Below are 20994 nucleotides of genomic sequence, written 5' to 3' on the forward strand. Positions count from 1 at the left end.
TATCTACAGACAAATCCTGTGAGGTACCGGAAGTAATCAAGCTGCCATTGCTGCGGTGGCGTCTCTCTGCACGTGACTGAATGCAAGCGGTCATTAGACGTATACAATCTTCTGCTTGGTGTCTTGAAGGGAACCCCAGACCCGTGAACGATCTTGCAAAAGTGATAATTTTAACTCAAACCATGTGAAAATCTTGTGATGCTTCTGATGAACCACCATGGGACGTTACTTTGGAAAAAATATGAACTGTACAGACAAACAGATATTTTTGGTTCCTGTGTAAAATTGTGTCATGAATAACACATAATATTTGTCTATTTTACAAGTCAAGAAAGTCACAACTTGTCATAAAATCGTTGGAAATATCTGACTCTGAAGATAAGTAATTAGAAAGACTTTGACTCCCAGAAATCATGTAAATGACATCATGACCTTCTCTCTCCACAAGCTAACGTCAGCTGCTGAAGCTACGATGCCTGAGTGTTTTCATACTTAGGCCGGAGGTGTAGGTGCTAACCTCAGTGGCAGCTGTAGTGATACACACATTTTGCAGCTACAGAGCAACCAAATGCATCTTGCGTCAAAAGCTCACTTTGGCATACCAAACTCGAAAATGCAGCTCAGTTGCAGGTGGTAAATGTGTGAAAAGGCAGATAACTCATGCTGAGTGTCTCTAAACGGGAAATGAACTGATGGAAATTACCTGTAGGTAGTCCAGGGCTTGTTTTCCCGATGTAGAGGAAGAGCAGCAAGGCAACGACAATGTTTGCTAGGGCATAAACCCACTGAATAACAAACATGATCAATATGGAGGTCACTGCCTGAAAGAAAACAAATGGTAAGTTCTTGTTATCTGTTAAATTGAGCTGAAACTTAAAAAGAAATAATGAACAGGGTGAAACCTACCCCGATAAGAGCAACCCAGTGGTTGCAGAACTTTGCATAGAATGAATCCTGAATGGGTTTGATTTCAAAGTTCTGGTGCTCCGTTTTACTGTCAACACCTGAAAGATTGATGGTTAAAGGGATAGTCTGTATTATCGAGGTCTTTTAGGTCATTTTTTATATTGGTATTCTATCAGAGTTTAAAATTCTGGTATTGTGACAACTCTGCTTTAAATAATCTGCACTATCCCTTTAAAGCTGATCACCTGTGCTGCTGTGAGGCTCGGCTGATGAATCCTGCTCAGCATGCTGCATTACTGAGCCTCGGTCATGTGGTTCTCCTGCAGCCCCGGGCTTTCCGACTCCCCACTGCACCTCAGCCTCTGCATGTGGCGGAGCTGAACTCATCTCCTCTCCTCTCTCTCCTGAGAACATGTTGCTGTTCAGGTCCAAACCAAAGCTGTCCATCAGCTTCTGCTTTGTGGTAACGCTAGCCTTTCTGCTCTTGCATCTACTGCTCAGCTCTTGCATGGAGGAGGTCTTCTCAGCGTAAACATTTGACGTGGGGGGAAAGATCTGGTCCATGTCCCTGGTGAACTCCAGCAGAGTGCCTTTACCTTGCGGACTCTCGCCTCCACTCCCATAGTTTGGGAGAGTGGCTTCGATCAGAGGTCTGGAGCTCTGCCTGATCGATCTACGCTGGTTTGTTTTGGCCGGGGCACGGGGGTCCCTCTTCTCTTTGGTCTGCAGCTGGAAGGTCATGGCCACACTGAAGAAGGAGTAGTCGATGAAGCTGTAGGTGAGCATGAAGTTGATGCTGACGATGGGAGCCAGCACGTTTACCTGACCGATGAAGATGAAGGCCATGGTGAGCAGGCTGGTCAGACAGATCGCTGCCACTGGAGTCCTGTTTGGACCTTTCTGTTAGAGAAAGACAGAGTGTCACAATACGGAAAGTGATGATGACCGCACTACAAATTAAAGTGTTCCCTATGCAAGTGATATCGAATTAAAATGAATTATTAAAGGGACAGTTGTACATCTTTACATATGTATGTTTTGTAAGGGATAATGTACAGTGAGCAGGTCATTGTTATGAAACAAATCTCGACAGGATGATGCAGGATCCTGATGCGAAAGTTAATTTTCTGACATTTCACAGACCAGACAATTTATCCATCAATCAAGAAAACAATAGACATATCAGTCGATAATTAAAATAATTGTTAGTTGCAGCCTTAGCCATCTAGTTTGAATTATATTTAAGACAGGCAGAGAGATCTACTGTTAATGTCTCCAAAACTCAGGAACAGATTAAGGGTTGAGAAAATACTAAATACACTAAATGGACCACTGAATTATCTAAAAACCCATTCGAACATCTCAAGCTGAAATCAGAACTGTTTTTAATTTTGGAGATACACTGTTTATTTAGAGGACCATCACAGTGTGTTAAAATACAGAGTCTTGTGGACAAAGAAAATTGTCCCTTTCTCCCACGATTGAGATTCTGAGATTTACAACTTCTGCCTTTTGGGCAAATAAAACCGTGTCAGTTATGGATACTAAGGAAAACTCATCGCCTACAGGGACTGATGAAATGAAATGAAACTGAACCTAAAGTGGAAACAGACAATTTTCAATTCCCTGCAGTGTTTCCAAGTGTTATTATTGTCTGCGCAGCTGCTGCAAAGACAACGCCACCTGTACACAAGACCAGATTGCTTTGTATTTCCTCAGGACTTGGCTCTGGAAAAATGATCAACACCACTTTGGAAATAAGAGAGAAGCTCACACAAAAAAGTAACTGCGGCAGAGATAGCGTTGGAACATTAAAAGAAAACATGAGGAGAAAAAGTGCGATTTTGTCAATGACTGCATGGAGATGACGATACTCCAAAAACCTGATAATAACCAGGGACCAGTTGCACCAACAGGACTTAGACCTGGTCTTAAGCCAAGCTGGTGTTAACTTGGCATTCTAAGTCCAACCGAATGGTTATGCAGTTGCACAATCTGGGCTCAAGCCTTCTTCTTGCCAAGAGTAAATCTTACCCCTAGTCAGGAGGAAACGTAAAGTCAAAATCTAGGCTGATTAATAGATACACAGCCTGTAGTCACAGATACCTTCTGTTCTGTGCCATGAATACTCAGAGAGATGAACTGTGTGTGGAAAATTAAAGCAATACAAGTAGAAAATGAATCATATTCAGTCAGACATAAGAATTAAATGGCATTTGCAGAATTTACAAGAAGGCCCAAACAATTAAGAATTTGTCAGACACAGCTCTTCAATGTTTTAAGGTTCCTCTCTCTCAACGACTCTCAAATTTGCATGAAATTGTGGTTTCTAGTTCAACGGTGAAATCGGTTGAAACAGTGTGCTCACTAACATCGGCCCATCTTTTTTATCTGAATATTTTATGTCTTTCATTATTTCTCTCCAAGCCGACTGTTTCTTATTTGTCATCACGTTGGACTGCTCGGCCGTCGGCATTTTATTGTGCTGGCTGTACAGTTCTAGTAACTTTTTTACCTCAGTGCAAGATGAAATTGCCTTTTCTTTATCTTAGTGCTGCAAATTTGAAATGATTAGCTACAAATACGCACTGCAAAGACCAGGTGTAGTTAAGACTAGGCTTAAGTCTGGTTGGTGCAACCAGTGTAAAGTCCATTCTAAAGACTGGCCTTAATGAAGACAGATTTAGCACTTTGGACCAGGCTAATAAAGACCATTTGGTGCAACCTACAGCAGTACTTAATACTTGTGTGCATGTAAATGCATTACATAATGAAGTCATTTTCCTGGTACACAGAATAGCACAGTGAAAGCGAGGCTTATAGGAAACCAATCGAAATGCAGATAATCATCATTCTACTGCTGATTACCGCAAAAAAGTTTCCGTTCTCTTTAAATTTCAGTGATATTAAACCAAATCAGTGGAAAATTAGCCCTCCCTCCAGAGATATTTTGCTTGTATCGTGTCTTAAAATACATCTGAAACTTGTGGGATGATTACCGATACGTGCAGGAGAAAACTAAATACTGCTAAATAAACTGTTTGAAAAAAATCTTCCCATGACTTCATCTGACCTTTCTTTGGTCAGGAGACCTGCTCAGTCATTGCTCACATACAGAATCCCAACCTGACACTGAACTTCTAAGAAGCCCATGAGAAAGTAAGGTCAACCTAAATTACATCTGACAAAATTTAACACGTAAAAAGTAAAAGGGTAATTTGACTTAAGGAAGGTTTAATTTCCAATCATTCCAGGGAGGCAAACAATTGAATGAACTAAATCTGATGATCTAAAAAAAATCATTAAATGCAGGTGAAACGCCATCTGTAACAGGAGGACAACAAATAACCCCTCTCTCAAAATGGATAAATTGTTTTAACATGTGGTTCGTCAGCCAGCTTGCTTTCACTTCTGAGGTCCTATCTCACAGTTTAAGGAGCACTGCTGTGTGCCTGGCGGGCCTCCAGAGCACACAGTACAGGGAGCAGGGCCCTGCCCGTCGGCCCCTTCCTGCGTTTGTTCTGGAGCTTTGATTTGGGCCAAGATGTCTAGGGCCTCATTCCAGCCCGCTGAGAGAGGTCAGACACTGCTGCCATCCAGGGAAGTCTGAGGAAAAGTGGAGGTGGACGGGGTCAGGACGTCAACGTGACTCTGAGAGAGTGTGTGTGTGTGTTTGTGGAGCAGCAGCGAGGCTTAACTCATTGCTGTAATGCAGTCACTTGTATGGAGTGGAGTCTGCAGTCTATAGTTAGGCAGTCCTGTCACTGTTTCCTGTTGAGTCCACCCACCACACCCCCCTATACAGCCAGACTACACACACACACTTATTACATTACAATACGCCAATTACTGCAAGTAATCAGAGACAATATTACTATTACAAACTTTTCATGACTCATATGATTTACCTAGCGGTTAAATGATTATACACATTTAAGTTTGAAGATGTAGTAAGATATTGGCAATTTGCTTTTTTTACTAAGTCAGATAAATTCATGAATATATATATTTTTTCTGTCTGGATCCAAGGTGAACTTATACTGAGCGATGTTATTTTATTTCAGCTCAAATCATGGATGTCTGTTGTCTTCTTAAAAGCACAGAAATGCCTTAGTTTAACATTAACAGCATCTGTAACAAACAAGTTCAGACAAAATCCTCAGTTTCATTATATGCAAAGCTGTTCCATGACCGACTTTCTACAGAGATGCAGATCAAGAGATGCAGTTTGCTCATGGAGAAAGATTTTATGGCATGTGAGCTCAGTAGCTGTTTATGACTTTATCTGAAGCACTTCAAGCACTTTGGCAGCATGTGGGCACCTAGAGAAAAGGCCCTGCAGCTGCTCCCAGTGCTTCTAGTTGAAAGTCTGAACTTTTCAGAAAGGTGTTGGTGTCATCATATTTGCTTTTTTTCCAGGCAGCCAATCATATATTAGATGGTGGCTTGTCACCTTGGTAACCAGGCAAATGGAGAAGAAGCTTCCATGTCAAACAGACAGACAGACAGAAAACCCATTAGTAGGAGCAGATCCAGGGGAAAAATATGTATTTTTGATTTTGAGGTTAACTGTCCCTTTAAGTTAGATGCCTAGCTAAACTCAATAATGCTAATAATGTCCAACACGTACACTTTGTCCCAGCGCTCCCTGCCTAGCACCCTGCCAGCAGCTTTTCTGCCAGAAAAAAGCACTATATGGACGCAAGGCCTTAGGTAGTAAAATATCCAAATAAAATGGTGCGTTAACCAGGTTCTATAATAAAGTTAATGTGACAATTTAAAAGGACCAGTGTGTTTACTATGGGGAGATTTATTGTCAGAATATTGCAGAAATGACTATTTTATAATGAATATTATAAAAATGTTTTCATTATTGTATAATAACTTGAAAATAAGAGTAGTTGTGTTTTTGTTACCTTACCTTTGTTACCTTACAGAGGGTGCAGGTCCTCTTTCATGGCATGTTGCACCACTATGTTTCTACCGTAACCCAGAATGGATAAACCAAACACTGGCTCTAGATAGGGCCTTTTGTGGCCACTGTAGTTGCTCCTACATGCTTGGAAGGGGAGGGTGAGGCACCTGGTATTTTTTTTGTGTTTGTAATTTGCTAGCTCACCACTAGATGTTGCTAAATCCTACAGACTGATCCTTTAGTCATGATACAGAATTGCTTTAAGAGCAAATGATCATTACTCACACAAACACACACCCTCATTAAGTAATCTACATTTACATCATGGTGACTCTCACTAATGTCCAGGCATTCCCCCCCGTAATGGCTCCGTCCATCCCGTCTTCCCTCCATCCATTCATCCATCTACCCACCCCTCTTCCCAGGAAGGCCAGAGCGGGGATCACCCTCTCTTGGGCGATGCACTGGAGGATCCTGGGTGCTCCGTACAGGCCGCCCATGCAGGAAGCCAGGGAGGAGATGTAGAGGCCCAGCAGAAAGAGGAAACCCACCAAGGAGACCTGGAGGAAGAAGGAAAACAAACAGAGGCTGGAAGAGGATGGGGTGGGGTCCAGAGCTCACAACAGCTACACCCAGTTCAGTTCCGCTGCAGCCAGCCCCTTATGAAAACAATGAGAGCTACCCACTGATGGAGAAGTCAAGGATTTTGAGTCAGTCATTGGTCATAGCAAAGTCTAATTTTAATATGAGTGTGAGTGTTACGGGTTTTTACTTAACCACATCAGGCATCTCACTGATCTGCTCTTCATCATGGCCCTTTTTTAAGAAAAAAATGTCCAAATTCTCTGATTTCAGCTTCTCAAATATGAATGTTTTTTAGTTTCTGTAAATAGAATAACTTTGCATCATGGACAAAACAAGACATTTGAGGACGTCACACTGGGCTTTGGAAAACAACATTTTTCACAACCAATGTCTTAATTGAGAAAATGGTTGACAGATCAGCCGTAATGTGCATGAATCTAATCTTAACTCTTCTCTGCACAAAGTAAATCCTTCATGCCTGTTGAGTCTAATGTGAGCCTAGTTCAAACTGGGAAGCTGTAAGTTTTATCATGTTTCATGTTGTTTAACTGTTTAATTTGTACGTTATCCTGTTGAATTTGGCCACTAGCATGTTGCTAATGTGGCTGTTCCCACAGGATAGGGCCGATTATGCTCTCTGACCCTCGTTGCCGCTGTGTGTGTGGTTCTGTTATGTATAAATTAACTTAACAGAAATGCCCTGAAGGTAACCATATCACTACTTGTTGAACAAATGGTCAAATTGCAGGAATTCATGCGCTCGGCAACATTGTGTAACTGTAATTAGCACAATTTATTCTACCAGGCAGAGTCAGTCAGTGCACCGCGACTAATTTAATTAATCTAGCAACGACATGCAGTTTTTTCCCCATCGACCAATCAGTTGGTTGAATATGTAGAGTTTCAGCTGACCATGATTCTCTTTGGTTCACTTCAGCTGTAAAAAAAAAAGTTGGGATGTTGTGTAAAATGTAAATAAAGAGAATGTGAAACCTTTTGACCTATATTCATTAGAAAACAGTACAGTTGTAAATACACACTCATTCTGAATTTGATGCCTGTAACATGATGATTACCACCATTAACATTTCTTTTAACAAAACTCAGCATGTTTTTGGGAACTATAGCCTATTACTATTTGGGAATCTAGAAAAGATGTTGTCTGGATGGCAGCATGTGTTACTCTAACACCTGTATGTACCTTACAGCATTACTGGGGCCTTCACAGATGTTAACGCTTACCCATGATGCCATGGGCACAAACACACCCCCACACCATCACAGATTTTGGCTTTGGACGTTAATGCTGATAACAATCTGGATGGTTCTTTTCCTTTTTAGGCCGGAGGTCATGAGCCTGTGTGGACTTTTCTACTTGGCATCAGTCCATCTCAGATGAAGCTCAGGCCGCAGAGAAGGTTGCAACACTTCTGGATGTTGTTTATTTTTGACTTTCGCTTTGCATTGTAGAGTCTTAACTTACAGACTTATAGATGCAGTGATGAACTGTTTACTGTCAGTGTTCCTGAGCCCATGTGGTGTCCTTTAAACAGTTATGTGGGCTTTCAGTGCTGGTTTTCAGCCTTGCCCCTTACAGAGAGAGATTTCTCTGGATTCTCTGAGTCTTTTAATGATGTTATGGATTGTTGATGGTGAAATCCCTAAATTCCTGCAGTTAAGAAATGTGCCCAAGCAGTCTGCAACAAGGTTGTGAAACTTGCTCCATCCTTGCTAGTGGCTGAGCTTTTCACAGATGCCCCCTTAATCCCATCATGTATCTACTGTCACCTGTTACCAATTAACCCATTTACCTGCCAAATGTTCCAAACAGGTGTTTTTTGAGCATTCAGCAATTTTCCCAGTGTTTTGTTGCTCCTGTCCCAATGTTTATACAAAAAAACGCTACTTTAATTTAATATATTATCAGTACTTTGTACTGTATTCAATTGAATAAAAGTTGGAAAGCATTTGTAAATCACTGCATTCTGTTTTTATTAAGGTTTTACACAACATCCTAACTTTTTTGGAACTGGGGTTGTAAAATCATCGTAAACCACGGCCTCATGGGACATATTGTTTCATTGAGTGGGTCCTACATGTCAAGGCTGAGTCAGAACCTGAACTAACCACACCACATCAACACAGTGAGCCACCACGGGGAATCCCCTCTCCTCAGCCCGTTTGTCGAACGGGCCTCTCTGAACAGAGAGTTAGGATGGAGAAACAGACAGAGAGAGAGAGAGAGAGAGAGAGAGAGAGAGAAGGAGAGAGGAGTTTACCTTTTCTGCTATCAAGAAGTCATAGCGCAGAGCTTCTCTGGTGCAGATGGCCCCCAGGAGGAAGACAAAGACCAGATACAGGAACCACCTGTGGGTCACCAACAGTCCACCACCTCAACATAATTATTAACAACTGCTGCTTTCTCACTATTAATAGGAGAATTGTGTCATGACAGCTCCAGTGTTTGACAGGTTCATGCTGGAAATGAGGATATCTTTGTTCTCTTCAGTGAAGGGGAGAGGGGGAAAGTTTGCCCTGTTGAAGAGATCCCACAAAGCGATCTGAGCGCACTACAGAAGTAAAATCAAAACATTTTTAATGTCTACATGCTACAACTTAACATTTTGTAAATGGGTCAGTCCAACCGTCACTGTACAGGGTTTCTACTGGTGCTGGAAATCCTTGAAAACACTTTATATGTTTTCAAGGTTTGAGAAATGTCTTGATTTGGGATAAATTGCTTCACAATGCTTCAAACTGTAATTGCATTACTTTCATAATGAATCGCTCTCTGGCTGAACAGTAGAGCTGCAACAATTAGTTGATTAATGAATTAGTTGTTAACAATTAGATGAAATGCCAACTATTTTGATAATATAACATTGTGATAGTTTTGAGTAATTTTTCAAGAAAAGAAATGTCTAAATTCTCTGATTTCAGCTCAATGTGATTAATGTTTTGGGTTTCTTTACTCCTTTAGGACAGTAAACTGAATATCTTTGGGTTGTGGACAAAACAAAACATTTCAGGACGTCACCGTGCGTTTTGGAAAATAGTGATCAACATTTTTCACCAATTTCTGACATTTTATGGACAAAACAAGCTCAGCTGTATGTTTCCATTTCACAGCAGGCCGACTTATGCTGTCTTTGTTTTTTTGTTTTTTTTAATTTGGTTACTTTCACTGTAGCCTGTACTTAAGTGTGTAGTTTTTGCTTTGTTGTTTTCTTATTTCACAATATCATCAAGAGTGTGTGTGTGTGTGTGTGTGTGTGTTGTCATACGAGGTGAAGACAGCTGCCAGTGTTCCCACCGGGATGTTGTGTTCAGGCCGCTGAAGATCTGAGCTCATGTTGAAGCCTGCCATAACCCCTACACACACACACACACACACACACACACACACACACACACACACACACACACACACACACACACACACGCGCGCGCGCGCACACACACACACACGCACACACACATATACACACACACACACACACACACACACACACACACACACACACACACACACACACAGATACAAACCACAAAAATGTAAACAACAGACTACACAACACAAAATATATTTTTACACTGCATATGTAGCTGCAAGAAATGAAAGGAGAACTGGAGTGTTGATAGTTAACTCTAAGGAATAGTTTTTCTGGCCTGTAGTGCTATTTATCCACTCAGATAGTTTTGGCGTGAGCTGCTGAGTTTTGGAGATATCGGCTGTAGAGATGTCTGACTTCACTCAAATATCAGTCCCTCCAGGATTTCAAAGGCCTTATTTGGGACTGTTGCAGCCGCAAATTAAAAAAAGAAGTGAGAAACTGCTCCAAGTAACCTTACCAAAAAGGCCCAGGGATCTAAAATTCAAACAAAATGTGCTTTACTTGTAAGTGCACCTGGGGGATATTCCACAAAGAAGAAAAATATTTTTGGAGCTCAAACTCAGTCAAAACAGCAAACACATAATTATAAAATATACAAGTGCACAGACCACTGATATATGTGAAAAACAACTATAAATCCTCTGTACACATGATAACATAAAAAATAAACACACAAAAAAGTAAATAATAAAACTAGGGTCGCAAACACAAACAAAATTTGTCAATTTTTTTTTATTTTTGCAATAAGTGTTTCACAAAACCCAATAATAATAATCGATTATCAAAATAGTTGGCAATTAATCTAATAATTAATAGTCATTATTAAATTATCTACATAAAACACTGAGTTGGTTCACTGACACATGTATGATGTTTGTGAAGGGGACTGCTATGATTGGCAAAATGTGCAGAAAAGTTGTGGTGATTGGACTGAATTGCAAGTTCGTGCAGAATTCAAGGGAATTGGCTGAATTTGCACTAATAGCTGCGATCGCAGCGTCGCAACTTCCTGGAAGAACTGGAATATACTGGAACTAGATGACACTTGGCTCGTGGTGCTCAAAAAAATTGACAAGCTCAACAGCAACATCTCTCTCCAGAAATCATGACCCAGTTACTCATGATCATCCACAGACTTTGTTGTGAGCAGTTTCATGCGGGAACTATTTTCTTTCTACGGAAATACACCCCCACACCGTATTAGCATGCCAAAGGAAGCGTGCGTCTCCTCACGGACGAGAGGTTACAGCTCAACTGAGGAGGATGCCATCACTGTTTATATCCTGTGCAGTCATGAGCACGAGCCTCTCATCCATGAGTAAAGGGCACTTTGAGCACCACAAGTTGAGCGCTTTCCAGTTCCATTAAATTCGAGAGGAGGCTGATATCTTAGAAACTTGGCAACTAACATCAAAACTGTCTGGATGGAGAAATGACACTACAGATCAGGGGGAAAAAACATATTTGTTGATTTTGGGGTGAATCGTCCCTTTAAAGGGTAGATAAGCTGTTCCTAAAACATACGGCGCACAATGTTAGATGAAAAAATGAGATGATGGAGCCACCTCACCTGTAGCAGCAGGGAAGAAAACCCCAAAGACGGTGAAGAAGTTTTCTCCTGGGCTGTAATCTGGTATCGTGTTACTGCTGAGCAGCCCGGCTGAATAACCAATGAAACCATGTTCTGACAGGAGGAATAAAAAAAAAAACAAACACACAAATCACACGTCAGCTCTGAACATGATGGCAGGACAACCAGAATTATCTTCAGTGAGTAAACAGTGAATAATATCAACAGTATGAACCTGTTAACTGCCAACGCAACTGATCAAAGACAATCTTATAACACACACTCCTCATCACACCGTGTTTAATAACTACTGCTGATGACAAAGCTGACACTTCTTCAGACAGGGGTAAGCAATATTCTGTCAGGATTTTAATGATCTGAGCTCAAAACACACACAAAATTTGAATGTACATGACAACACAAAAATTTTTCATTATATCTCGCGCAATATTCATCAATCATTGCGATTAGTTTCACTAATCCAGACTTTTTGATAAATTATCTATTTTTTTAAAATATTTTTTCAATAATGTCCTCAATGTCTTTTGACAAAAATACTTGTCTTTGATTAAAACGCAGCAAAATTAACAGAATGGTCCGGTCTTTTACACAGTGATGTCTACATAAGATTGAACTGCTCAAATTTTACTCAAGAACAACAAATTCTGCAGAAATCAGCCTTTTCCCTGGTGGATGTGGTGCTTTCCTGCAGGCTGGCTGCTGCATTGCTGCCTGCAGCTACAGCATGATTTAACTGTATCATCATCATTGATGTAAAATGGTCATTGTAATGTTTTCTTCTGCTTGTTTCTTAGTCTTATGGCTTTTCCCCCCTTGATAACTGTTAAGTTGTTGCACTGCACTTCCTGGAAAAGGTGAGTAAGTAGAAATGTAAACACATCACGTCTGCACCAGGGAATTTTCCCAGGAAAGAGCTGGAGTCCCAGACACCAGGTGTTTAAAACCAGCATAGGTTTGAAATATAGCATTATATCAGTTATAATTAAAGGTTTCTTACTTTGTTACAACATTTTAAAAACTGGTATATGAACAAAAGATCCTACTTTAACTTTTTACATTTCACAAACTCAAATGAAAGGTCCAGTTTATGTCTACTTTGGTCAGCAATATAAAAACTAGGGGTGGGAATCAGCAGAGGCCTCATGAGTGATATTATCATGATACTTAAATCACGGTATATTACTCAGTGAGGGACCTCTGCTGACCTCACCAGAAAAAAACATTCTCTGCACCACCAAGTGGACTAAAAAAAGCATTTTATTTGCAATATTAAAGGGATAGTTCAACAAAAAAAAAAAGAAAATTCAGTCATTACCTACTTGTCCTCATGGGGATTGAAGGTCAGGTTTAGTTTTTTTTTCTAGTCTGCTGGAGTTTCACAGGAAAACAGCGTTGCAGAATCATAAACACAAACATAAAATGCATCCATACTGCTGGTCTGGTGTAACCGAAGCCTCCTAAAACCCAGATACACCCAGTCCAGACGGTGTGCGCAAGCACCTGAACGCAGCTCCAAGTGAAGGATCTGCAGTGAAGATTTAGGCTAAAAACATGCTGTAAATGATGTCTTTCAAGTCTTGGCAACTTGGTATGTTGAGGCTTTTGGAGACTTGGATTAAACCACATGAGCAGTATGGAGGCCCTTTTTTTTTTTTTTTTTTGCAGTTATTTCACTGACATCGTTTAGGAGATTCTGCAACACTGTTTTCCTGTGAAACTGACGGTGAGGAGATAATGACTGATCTTTTAATTTTGGGTAAACTGTCCCTTTAATAATTCATATAAAAGAAGATCCAGTATAATATTGTCAGGCAAAATATTATGACACTAGGAAGTCTCAATCTTTTCCCCACCCTTGACAAAATCCCAAATAAACTTGAGAAATGCAAACTAACGCTCCTTACAAAAACTGTTTCTAATCCACTAAACCACCACCTAAAATAGGACCTGATGATTGCAATCAGAGACCATTACATGTGTGTTTTCTTCAAAATAAATGACAACAAAAGGCAGCAAGACACTAAAAGCATGCAGTGAGCAGTCAGGACAGGTCATTTCAGTCAAGGTCGGTGTGTTCAGTGTGCAGGGGGAGAGATTTCTTTCGCATTGGTGGGGGCCATTTAAAACCACACGATCTGAAGGGCCCGCCTGTGTTACAACACCGGACATTTCCCCCTTGGTTATCTTGCGATGGGAAAGAATGTGTTCTCTCAGATTAATGACATGTTTATCCAAAAGGAAGTCACCACCCTTTTCAGAAGCTCAGCAGCTTCCAAGTTTGAGAGAAAGAATGAGAGTGAGCGAGAGAGGGAGACAGAGAGTGAGGGGAAAGCGAGAGAATGCTCATTTTTGCTTTTCCTTGAGACAAAAATCAAAAACATAAGGGCTGAAAACACTAGTTATTCCTCGTGCACGTGTTCTCCGGGACAGGAATTTAACAAGGCTGTGAAAACCGACATCAAATGTGACGAGGAGCCCAAACTCTTGTTCACTCTGTGACCCGGTGAGACCGCCCTCTGTCCAAACAATCAGAATCTAACAAATCCAGGCCAGTCAGTGTCCATGTCTGCACCACGAGCTCCCCACCCATATTACAACATCACACTCCAACATCCAACCATGACCTGACTCTACTCAGTTTGAGGGCGTTCACATATTTACGAGGTAAAACTATTTCTATAAACACAAATAAAATGTTTGGATACACCGCCAGAGTATTTGATCTCAAGAACTGCAAACTAATGTTTTTCCCAACTAGAACTCGTGTGCAAGTTTTCCATTTTCTGGAGGGACCGTGTCCTCACTTCTCTCACACCATGCTCCTATATAAGGCCTGGTCAAATTAACTTGATTGGGAGCCTCGGGGGCAAAAAGTTGCTGCTGGGCCCCAGTTGCCTTCAAGTACAGTAAAGCACACACAGCAGACTACAGATGGCAGCTTCATTTAATTTTGCACAACAACCCAGAAACCTTTTTTTGTTGAAGCAGTAAAAAAATCCTCTGCTTTTCAGATTGTATGTGGTAAAGTCAGTGGTAAAGTACACAAAATTTGGATTGCAGATGATATGCAGCTGTGCCACCCATGTTAACTGAAATAACTGCCATTTAATGGCAATATAAGGGAGAACAACTTTATTTTTCTGTATACATGTTTGTGAATAAATGTTTTGTAATCTGAATAATGAATACTGGACATAATAAGCTTCTAGAGACATTTTAGTGGAAAGTGCAAATGACAAACAATTAAAAGAAAAGTTTTTTAGAAGATCCCCCCAAAATTTTCCTGTTGAGGCTTTCAGGGGGCCTCATGTGTCGATCTGTATTTCACACCATGGTTACAAGTCATTTCACCGATTATAAAATATAAATCAACTAATACATGATGCTGTATAACTATGAATTCAGCTACCTGACAGTAGGGTGACCAGGTGCCCCACTTTATGTAGGACTGCACAGCATTTTTATCCCTCACTGTACTGCACTTCACATGGAAAAGATGGGATGGGAGTTGGGAAATTATAATAAAATATATTTGTTAAGTCCTTTACATGCTAAAGGCCTAACCGGTAACTTGCACAGTCTGTGTGCGCTACTGAATCAACCAGAGGACAAAGTTACAAGCTAAGTGGCAGAGTACAAATCTTTATATTTTTAAAGTCAGACAGACACTATCAGTATTTTACACTACCTCTCAGCACTGGAAACATGTCCAACACATACTCTTTTAGTAAAATAGTGAGCATTAGTCAGCTATTGAATGGATACTACAAATATCCAGGCAGATAAATTGTTGGCAGATATTAGCCTATCCAGCTACATCGGTCTGCATCAGTTTTGGCATATATTAGCCAGTAAATATCGGCTATAATTATATGTAATTTGACAGACTGTCAAAGCATTTCATTGCAAATGCAGCAATGAAGAAAAAAATAAAAAGTATGCAAATGCTCTATAAAAAGTATATTTGTGAAGTTTTTTTTAATGAACTTTAAAATAAAAAAACATAAATGAACATTTAAAGAGTCAGTTGTTCTTTTTTTTTGTTGTCATAGTGATGTCAGATATGGTTCAGTCAAAGCTCTGAATATTTTAAGGACAGTCCATCCAAAAATTTAAATTCAGTGAAAGTGAATGGTGAACAGTTTTCAATCAGTATGACGGCAAGTAGGTAAGGACAAAACTTTCATTTTTGGGTGAACTATCTCTTTAAATCATCCATCTTGGTTTACTACATCTGAGTTTTTCTTACCCTACGCTGTACATAAACTACATGTTAAATGAACTTTTTTTTTCACAAACGTGAAATCATCGGTTATCTTCAGTATCGCGATATGAAGCAGGTAATTATCAATTATTGCTGAAAAAAATTGCTAACAGATCGATAGCACAAACATTCAAGTCCCTCTCAGAATACTTTTAGTAATAACTCTGGTGACCCGATGACTGCTGTGCTTTGAGTTAAATGCTAATTATAAAATGTTAGCATGCTAACACACTAAACTACAATGCTCATCAGGATGTGCTGAGCATGTTGGCATGCAGATCTGTGCAAGCGGCTCAAAGCACTGCATGCTTATGTACTCACTGAGCTGCTAGCAGAGCTGCAAACATTGGTAGTAAAAACAGCAACCAACAGCTAAAAATGTCTTGCTTATTTTGAAGAAAAATATGACCGGATGGTGAAATCAATCAAAAGTGATGCTGGCTGACTTTATAACAGAAAGAAAGAAAACAAAACCATCACGCTGCTTCATGGGCCTACGGAGCCAAAAAAAAAAAAAAAAGCACTTTATAGACAAAGTTGTGTTGAAAGCATTCATATGTCAGTGTGCATATTGTCTGAAGAGCAAGTGCATAGGCAGAGTGGGGCTCAGCATTCCTCTGATACAGACTGGAATGTGTAGTCAGATTACATGAGAGTCTGAGGCCTCTCCCTCCGTCTGACTGACCTCTTCCTCTCCCACACTAACCAGTATAAACTGCTGTGTGTGGAGAACAGGCCAGGCTGTGATGTTACAGAGGTGGGGCAGCTCCCACTGGGATGATTGAGGACTATATATTTTAGCGTGGATCACAGGGACAGATGATGTAGCGGTCTCTGGAGTAGCAGCAGGCCTCAGATCTCGGTTCCGGCCATCTCCCTTTGTCATTTTCCAAAAATGTGGGTGAGTCTGGTTAACACCCTAAACCCCAGACTCAAGCAGCACATTATGGCTTCCTGTTCTGTGGGGAATAGACTCCGACTACAGGGACTGGGACTGGGTAAGGCGTGTCGGACCGTATTTCATCTGTGTGCCACACTTGGAGGGTTTGACTTGTTTGGCTGCAGAGACAATACGCTGGCACTGTTACTGACCAAACTAAATCATTTACTACAGTCAAAGACCACAAGTGGGAAATGAATTGACCTCCCATTAGGGATTATAAAACACTATTCTGAGCTGTCCTACATTTTGCAACCAGGCAGTTTTTCAATTCTAACTCCACTTGTCGCAGAACAGCAGGAAGCACTTGTCATAATCAGTCACTTAACAGACCCTTGTGGCCGAGTAAATGAGGAAGCCACGTCAGTCTACAGGTGAGAGGTCGTATAATAATACCACTAAATCCTTCTAGTCATGATACCAACACAGAGATGTCAGCATCACATTGTTAAATTCCTGCCAGCGACATATCGACTTGGCTAATTAAAAACGTATTAATCAATAGATCTAGAAATTAGGGCTGCACAATTAATCAAAATTCTGCTATATGGCTTTCTGCAATTTTAAAATTGCAGCAGGTGCAATATTTGTTAAAGGAAAAATATGTCAAAAAAGTTTTAAATCAATGAATGTCATGATGCAAAGATGTCCTGTCCTACAAATCAGATTCTACAGACTTAAAAAATACATCATTTGGCAGAAATTCCTGCAAAAAAACAAACAGACAAAAAAAACATGTCTTTCAATCACAATAAGAATAATAGTGTAAAAATGATCATTATCTCTAATATTCCAAATCATATCGCAATTGCAATATCAGTCAAAATAATCACAATTAGATTTGGAGGTTGTATGAAGAACCACAGTCAATATATTATCTACAGTAGATGCTGGTCAACATGCTACCAATTAAAATCAATATCAGTTAAAGTGTAAGCTACATTTAGAATATTTTATAACTCATATTTTCACCACTTTAGCCAAATATCGCTGTCTGACGCTCAACCAGACTCCACTGGTGAAATCAGTCATTTTATCTTACAGAACAAGAAGTTGCTGGTCTACTGCTGCCTTCACTGGTGAGTTTGTTTGTGTTATTGTGTGGCTTCTGTGTTTTAAAAGGTTATTTTTTGATTCACTGAAGTCACACAATAACACACACAAAGGCAGCGGTAGACCAGCAACTCTCATGTTCTGAGAGGCAGAAGTCCTGTTTTTGTCAAACAACTCTGGTTGAGCAAGAGAGCGAATTTTGGCTTCCATATCAGTGGTTTCCTGTCACAAAAAGCAGTCTGATGGCAAGGTGAAGCAGTGAAAATACGGTGAAAGTACAGCATTCATTTAGAGGCCAATGCAAATATAAAAATTTGCTCTTTATAATAATCTTGTCTTGTCTATTGTTTATTTTTACCCCAAACCCCAGTGATTCATTCTACGCTCTTTAAATACCTCTGTCACTGTAACACCATCAAATCAGGCAAATCTAATTATTGACACATAAGATGATAACACAAATAAAAATAGCAATACATGCTTATTCTAGTATATTTAGCTTTGCAATAAATACAAAATTAACTGCAACCAACAATTATTTTCATTATTGATTAATCTGATGATTATTTTCTGTTTGGTTTGGTCGATAAAATGTAAAACATAGTGAGAAAATTCTTGTTACAGTTTCTTCAAAACATCAAACATCTTATTTTGTCTGATCAACACCAACGCCAAAAGATATTCAAGCCATAATGACAGAATCTTTTTTGAAAAAACACCTGACATCATTTATCTCTTAATTCTAATAGATTTATCAACTTATTCAGCTCTAAGTGTCACTGTTTCATATCATGAATATTGACAAGTCCCCAATATTTGCCAAAAATGTCGACAACGAGCCAGTATATCCTTCCAGTTTTCAGTTCATCACGTACTTATTATCAGTGATGTACCTCGGTGTCTGAAACCTGCCACAGTGACACCAAGTGTACGCGGTGAAAGACGTGTTATCAAATCATGACCACATGGTTTTGGCAGCGGCTCCTTTTCCTTCAGGATGTGCCTCGGCGTTGAGCGCACGCCACTCTGGGCTGTTTAAACCAGCTAGTGGACCTGCTGGTCCTCTGCCAGCCATGAGGTCACCACAACACACACACACACACACACACACACACACACACACACACACACACACACACACACACACACACACACACACACAGCAGCTCCTAATTGGAAAAACCTGGAGAAGTCATTACAACTGGTTCTCCTACTACTCTTAGACTTGTAAACTGCCTACTGGACCATGAAGAGGTTGGGAGGAGTGGAAGAATATATATATATATATATATATATATATATATATATATATGTATATATATATATATATATATATATATATATACATATATATATATATATATATATATATATATATATATACATATATATATATATACATATATATATATATACATATATATATACATATATATATATATATATATATATACATATATATATATATATATATATATATATATATATATATATACACACACATATATATAAATTTTTTTTTAGAAAGCTTTATCTTTCAAACACTAGTCGCTGCTACTTTTAAACTAGCTTGAAATTAAGAGAGATTTAAACTTCTCTTTAAACTCTTTTAGTTTAGTTTTTATTCCAAACTTGGATTAAATTTAATTCTGTTCTTGAGGAAGTTTAATTTTTAAAATATTTTGAGACGCAGTGAGAAAAAAAAAGTTTCAAAACAAAACAAAGAAAACTCATCTTAGATTTATAACGTGTCTCTTCTTTCTTAGCAAGCAATGTAGCATTTTTTGTATGTTTGTTTTAATTTTTTTAGCTGGCTACCAATGTAAAATTTGGCTGCCTTTTTTTAGATAGGAAGCAAACACTGCAACGTTTTGCTAATTTTGTAGCTGGCTAGAACATAATGCGACATTGTTATGTTTTTAGTTAACTAAAAAACAATGCAATCTTTTATTAAAAAAAAAAAAAAAAATCTTTTTAGCTAGCAAACAGTACAACATTTTGTTAAGAGACGCACAGCAGCCAAAAGTTAATGGTCCCCCCTCCTTTATACTTATTAGGTTTTGACAGCACTTGAATGCATTTATTTATTTTCTTTTTAAATTTAGGACGTAAGTCTCTCAGTTTTTGATTAAACTCTATTTAAATCAGTAAACCTGGAATTACTAAATGGAGATTAGCCTTTAATTGTGTAGCGCAGCTCTGCTTAATTTTATATCTGGATTCACTCAGTTTAAGTCCTTTTTCTTGCTAAACTCTGAATATAACTTATCTTAGATGAAATTAATCTTTGTTGGTGCAACCCAGTTATAAAGTCCCATTCATATGCAGACTGGCTTGATTTCTGGAACACTTTTGTCTTCCCACTGAGCAGGACGTTGATAATCAGTGAGAACAGGAAATGTGGGGAAGGACTTCCTGAAGGGCAGCAAAAGAATACAATCTACTCAAAAAAGGCAACATTTCCTCACTACAAAAGAAAAAAAAAAAAAAAGAAAAAAAAAATCTTCTCAGTAAACACACTGCCAGTCCCAGACTTTGTTTAAGCCACACAAGAAGAAAAAAACAGCAATTTACAGAAGTTTCCAAGAAAACCAGCCAATGAGGGCAAAGAAAGTTCTCACGAGAGAATAAAACAAGGTTAAGGGTCAAACAGACGCGACAAAAGGATAAAATATGTATCAGAAAGGTTGTTACTCACACCAGTCTCAAGAAAAAGTGAACTGTAGAGACTAATCCTGACAATAATAAATGATACTACAGCTACACCTACTGGTCTGAACAGACATTTAACATTTCAGTGGGTCACAAACTGACGTCTGTTTCTCTTTGGAAGCCAAAGTAAATCTCACACAACTTTATTTATATGTAAACAAAATGAAATGAAACAAAAGCAATCAAGCTGAATTATACTAAAAAATAATTATCTTGACTTGAATATGACCTACACTTTTGCACGTTTCAGATAATTCAACTGATGTGCAAAGTTTCAGAATCAGTAATACTTGATTTGGTTACATTGCAGTTACTCCCATTAGAAACAGAAAATATAAGCATAGCAAGAAAATAGAAATAAGAAGTATGCAAACATTCAGATTGTCCAGACATTCAGAGCTGATCCCCACAAAGCACACAAAGCTCTCACACTACATTAATCAAGGATGTTTTAACTGGTTATGAAACAGTCTCAGTTTAATACAGGTGCCTCTATATGACCTGCATAAGTAAACAAGACCGTCAGCGAGAAGAACAGCTGTTTCTCTGTAACTATTCTTAAGGCCTGCATATCAGTTAGACTTAAGCTTTTCTCTGTTTGCATTTTCCACATTAGCCAGTTAAAACAAAGGA

General features: G+C 39.2%; 1 protein-coding gene across 1 annotated transcript in view; it reads right to left on the reverse strand.

Moving 5' to 3' along the window:
- slc12a8 (solute carrier family 12 member 8) overlaps nucleotides 1–20994 on the reverse strand; it is a 30218-nt gene that overhangs the window by 2834 nt on the left and 6390 nt on the right. Inside the window, exons 6-12 of the mRNA XM_084725353.1 lie at nucleotides 11372–11485; nucleotides 9691–9778; nucleotides 8686–8773; nucleotides 6235–6381; nucleotides 1152–1806; nucleotides 907–1004; nucleotides 704–821 (exon numbers count right to left, since the gene is read on the reverse strand). Of these exons, the coding sequence (XP_084581479.1) occupies nucleotides 704–821; nucleotides 907–1004; nucleotides 1152–1806; nucleotides 6235–6381; nucleotides 8686–8773; nucleotides 9691–9778; nucleotides 11372–11485 (1308 nt within the window). The remainder of the gene's footprint in view (nucleotides 1–703; nucleotides 822–906; nucleotides 1005–1151; nucleotides 1807–6234; nucleotides 6382–8685; nucleotides 8774–9690; nucleotides 9779–11371; nucleotides 11486–20994) is intronic.

This window comes from Lutjanus erythropterus, chromosome 8 (genome assembly GCF_056507025.1).
Source record: "Lutjanus erythropterus isolate fLutEry1 chromosome 8, fLutEry1.hap2, whole genome shotgun sequence".
Lineage (NCBI taxonomy): Eukaryota > Metazoa > Chordata > Actinopteri > Lutjaniformes > Lutjanidae > Lutjanus > Lutjanus erythropterus.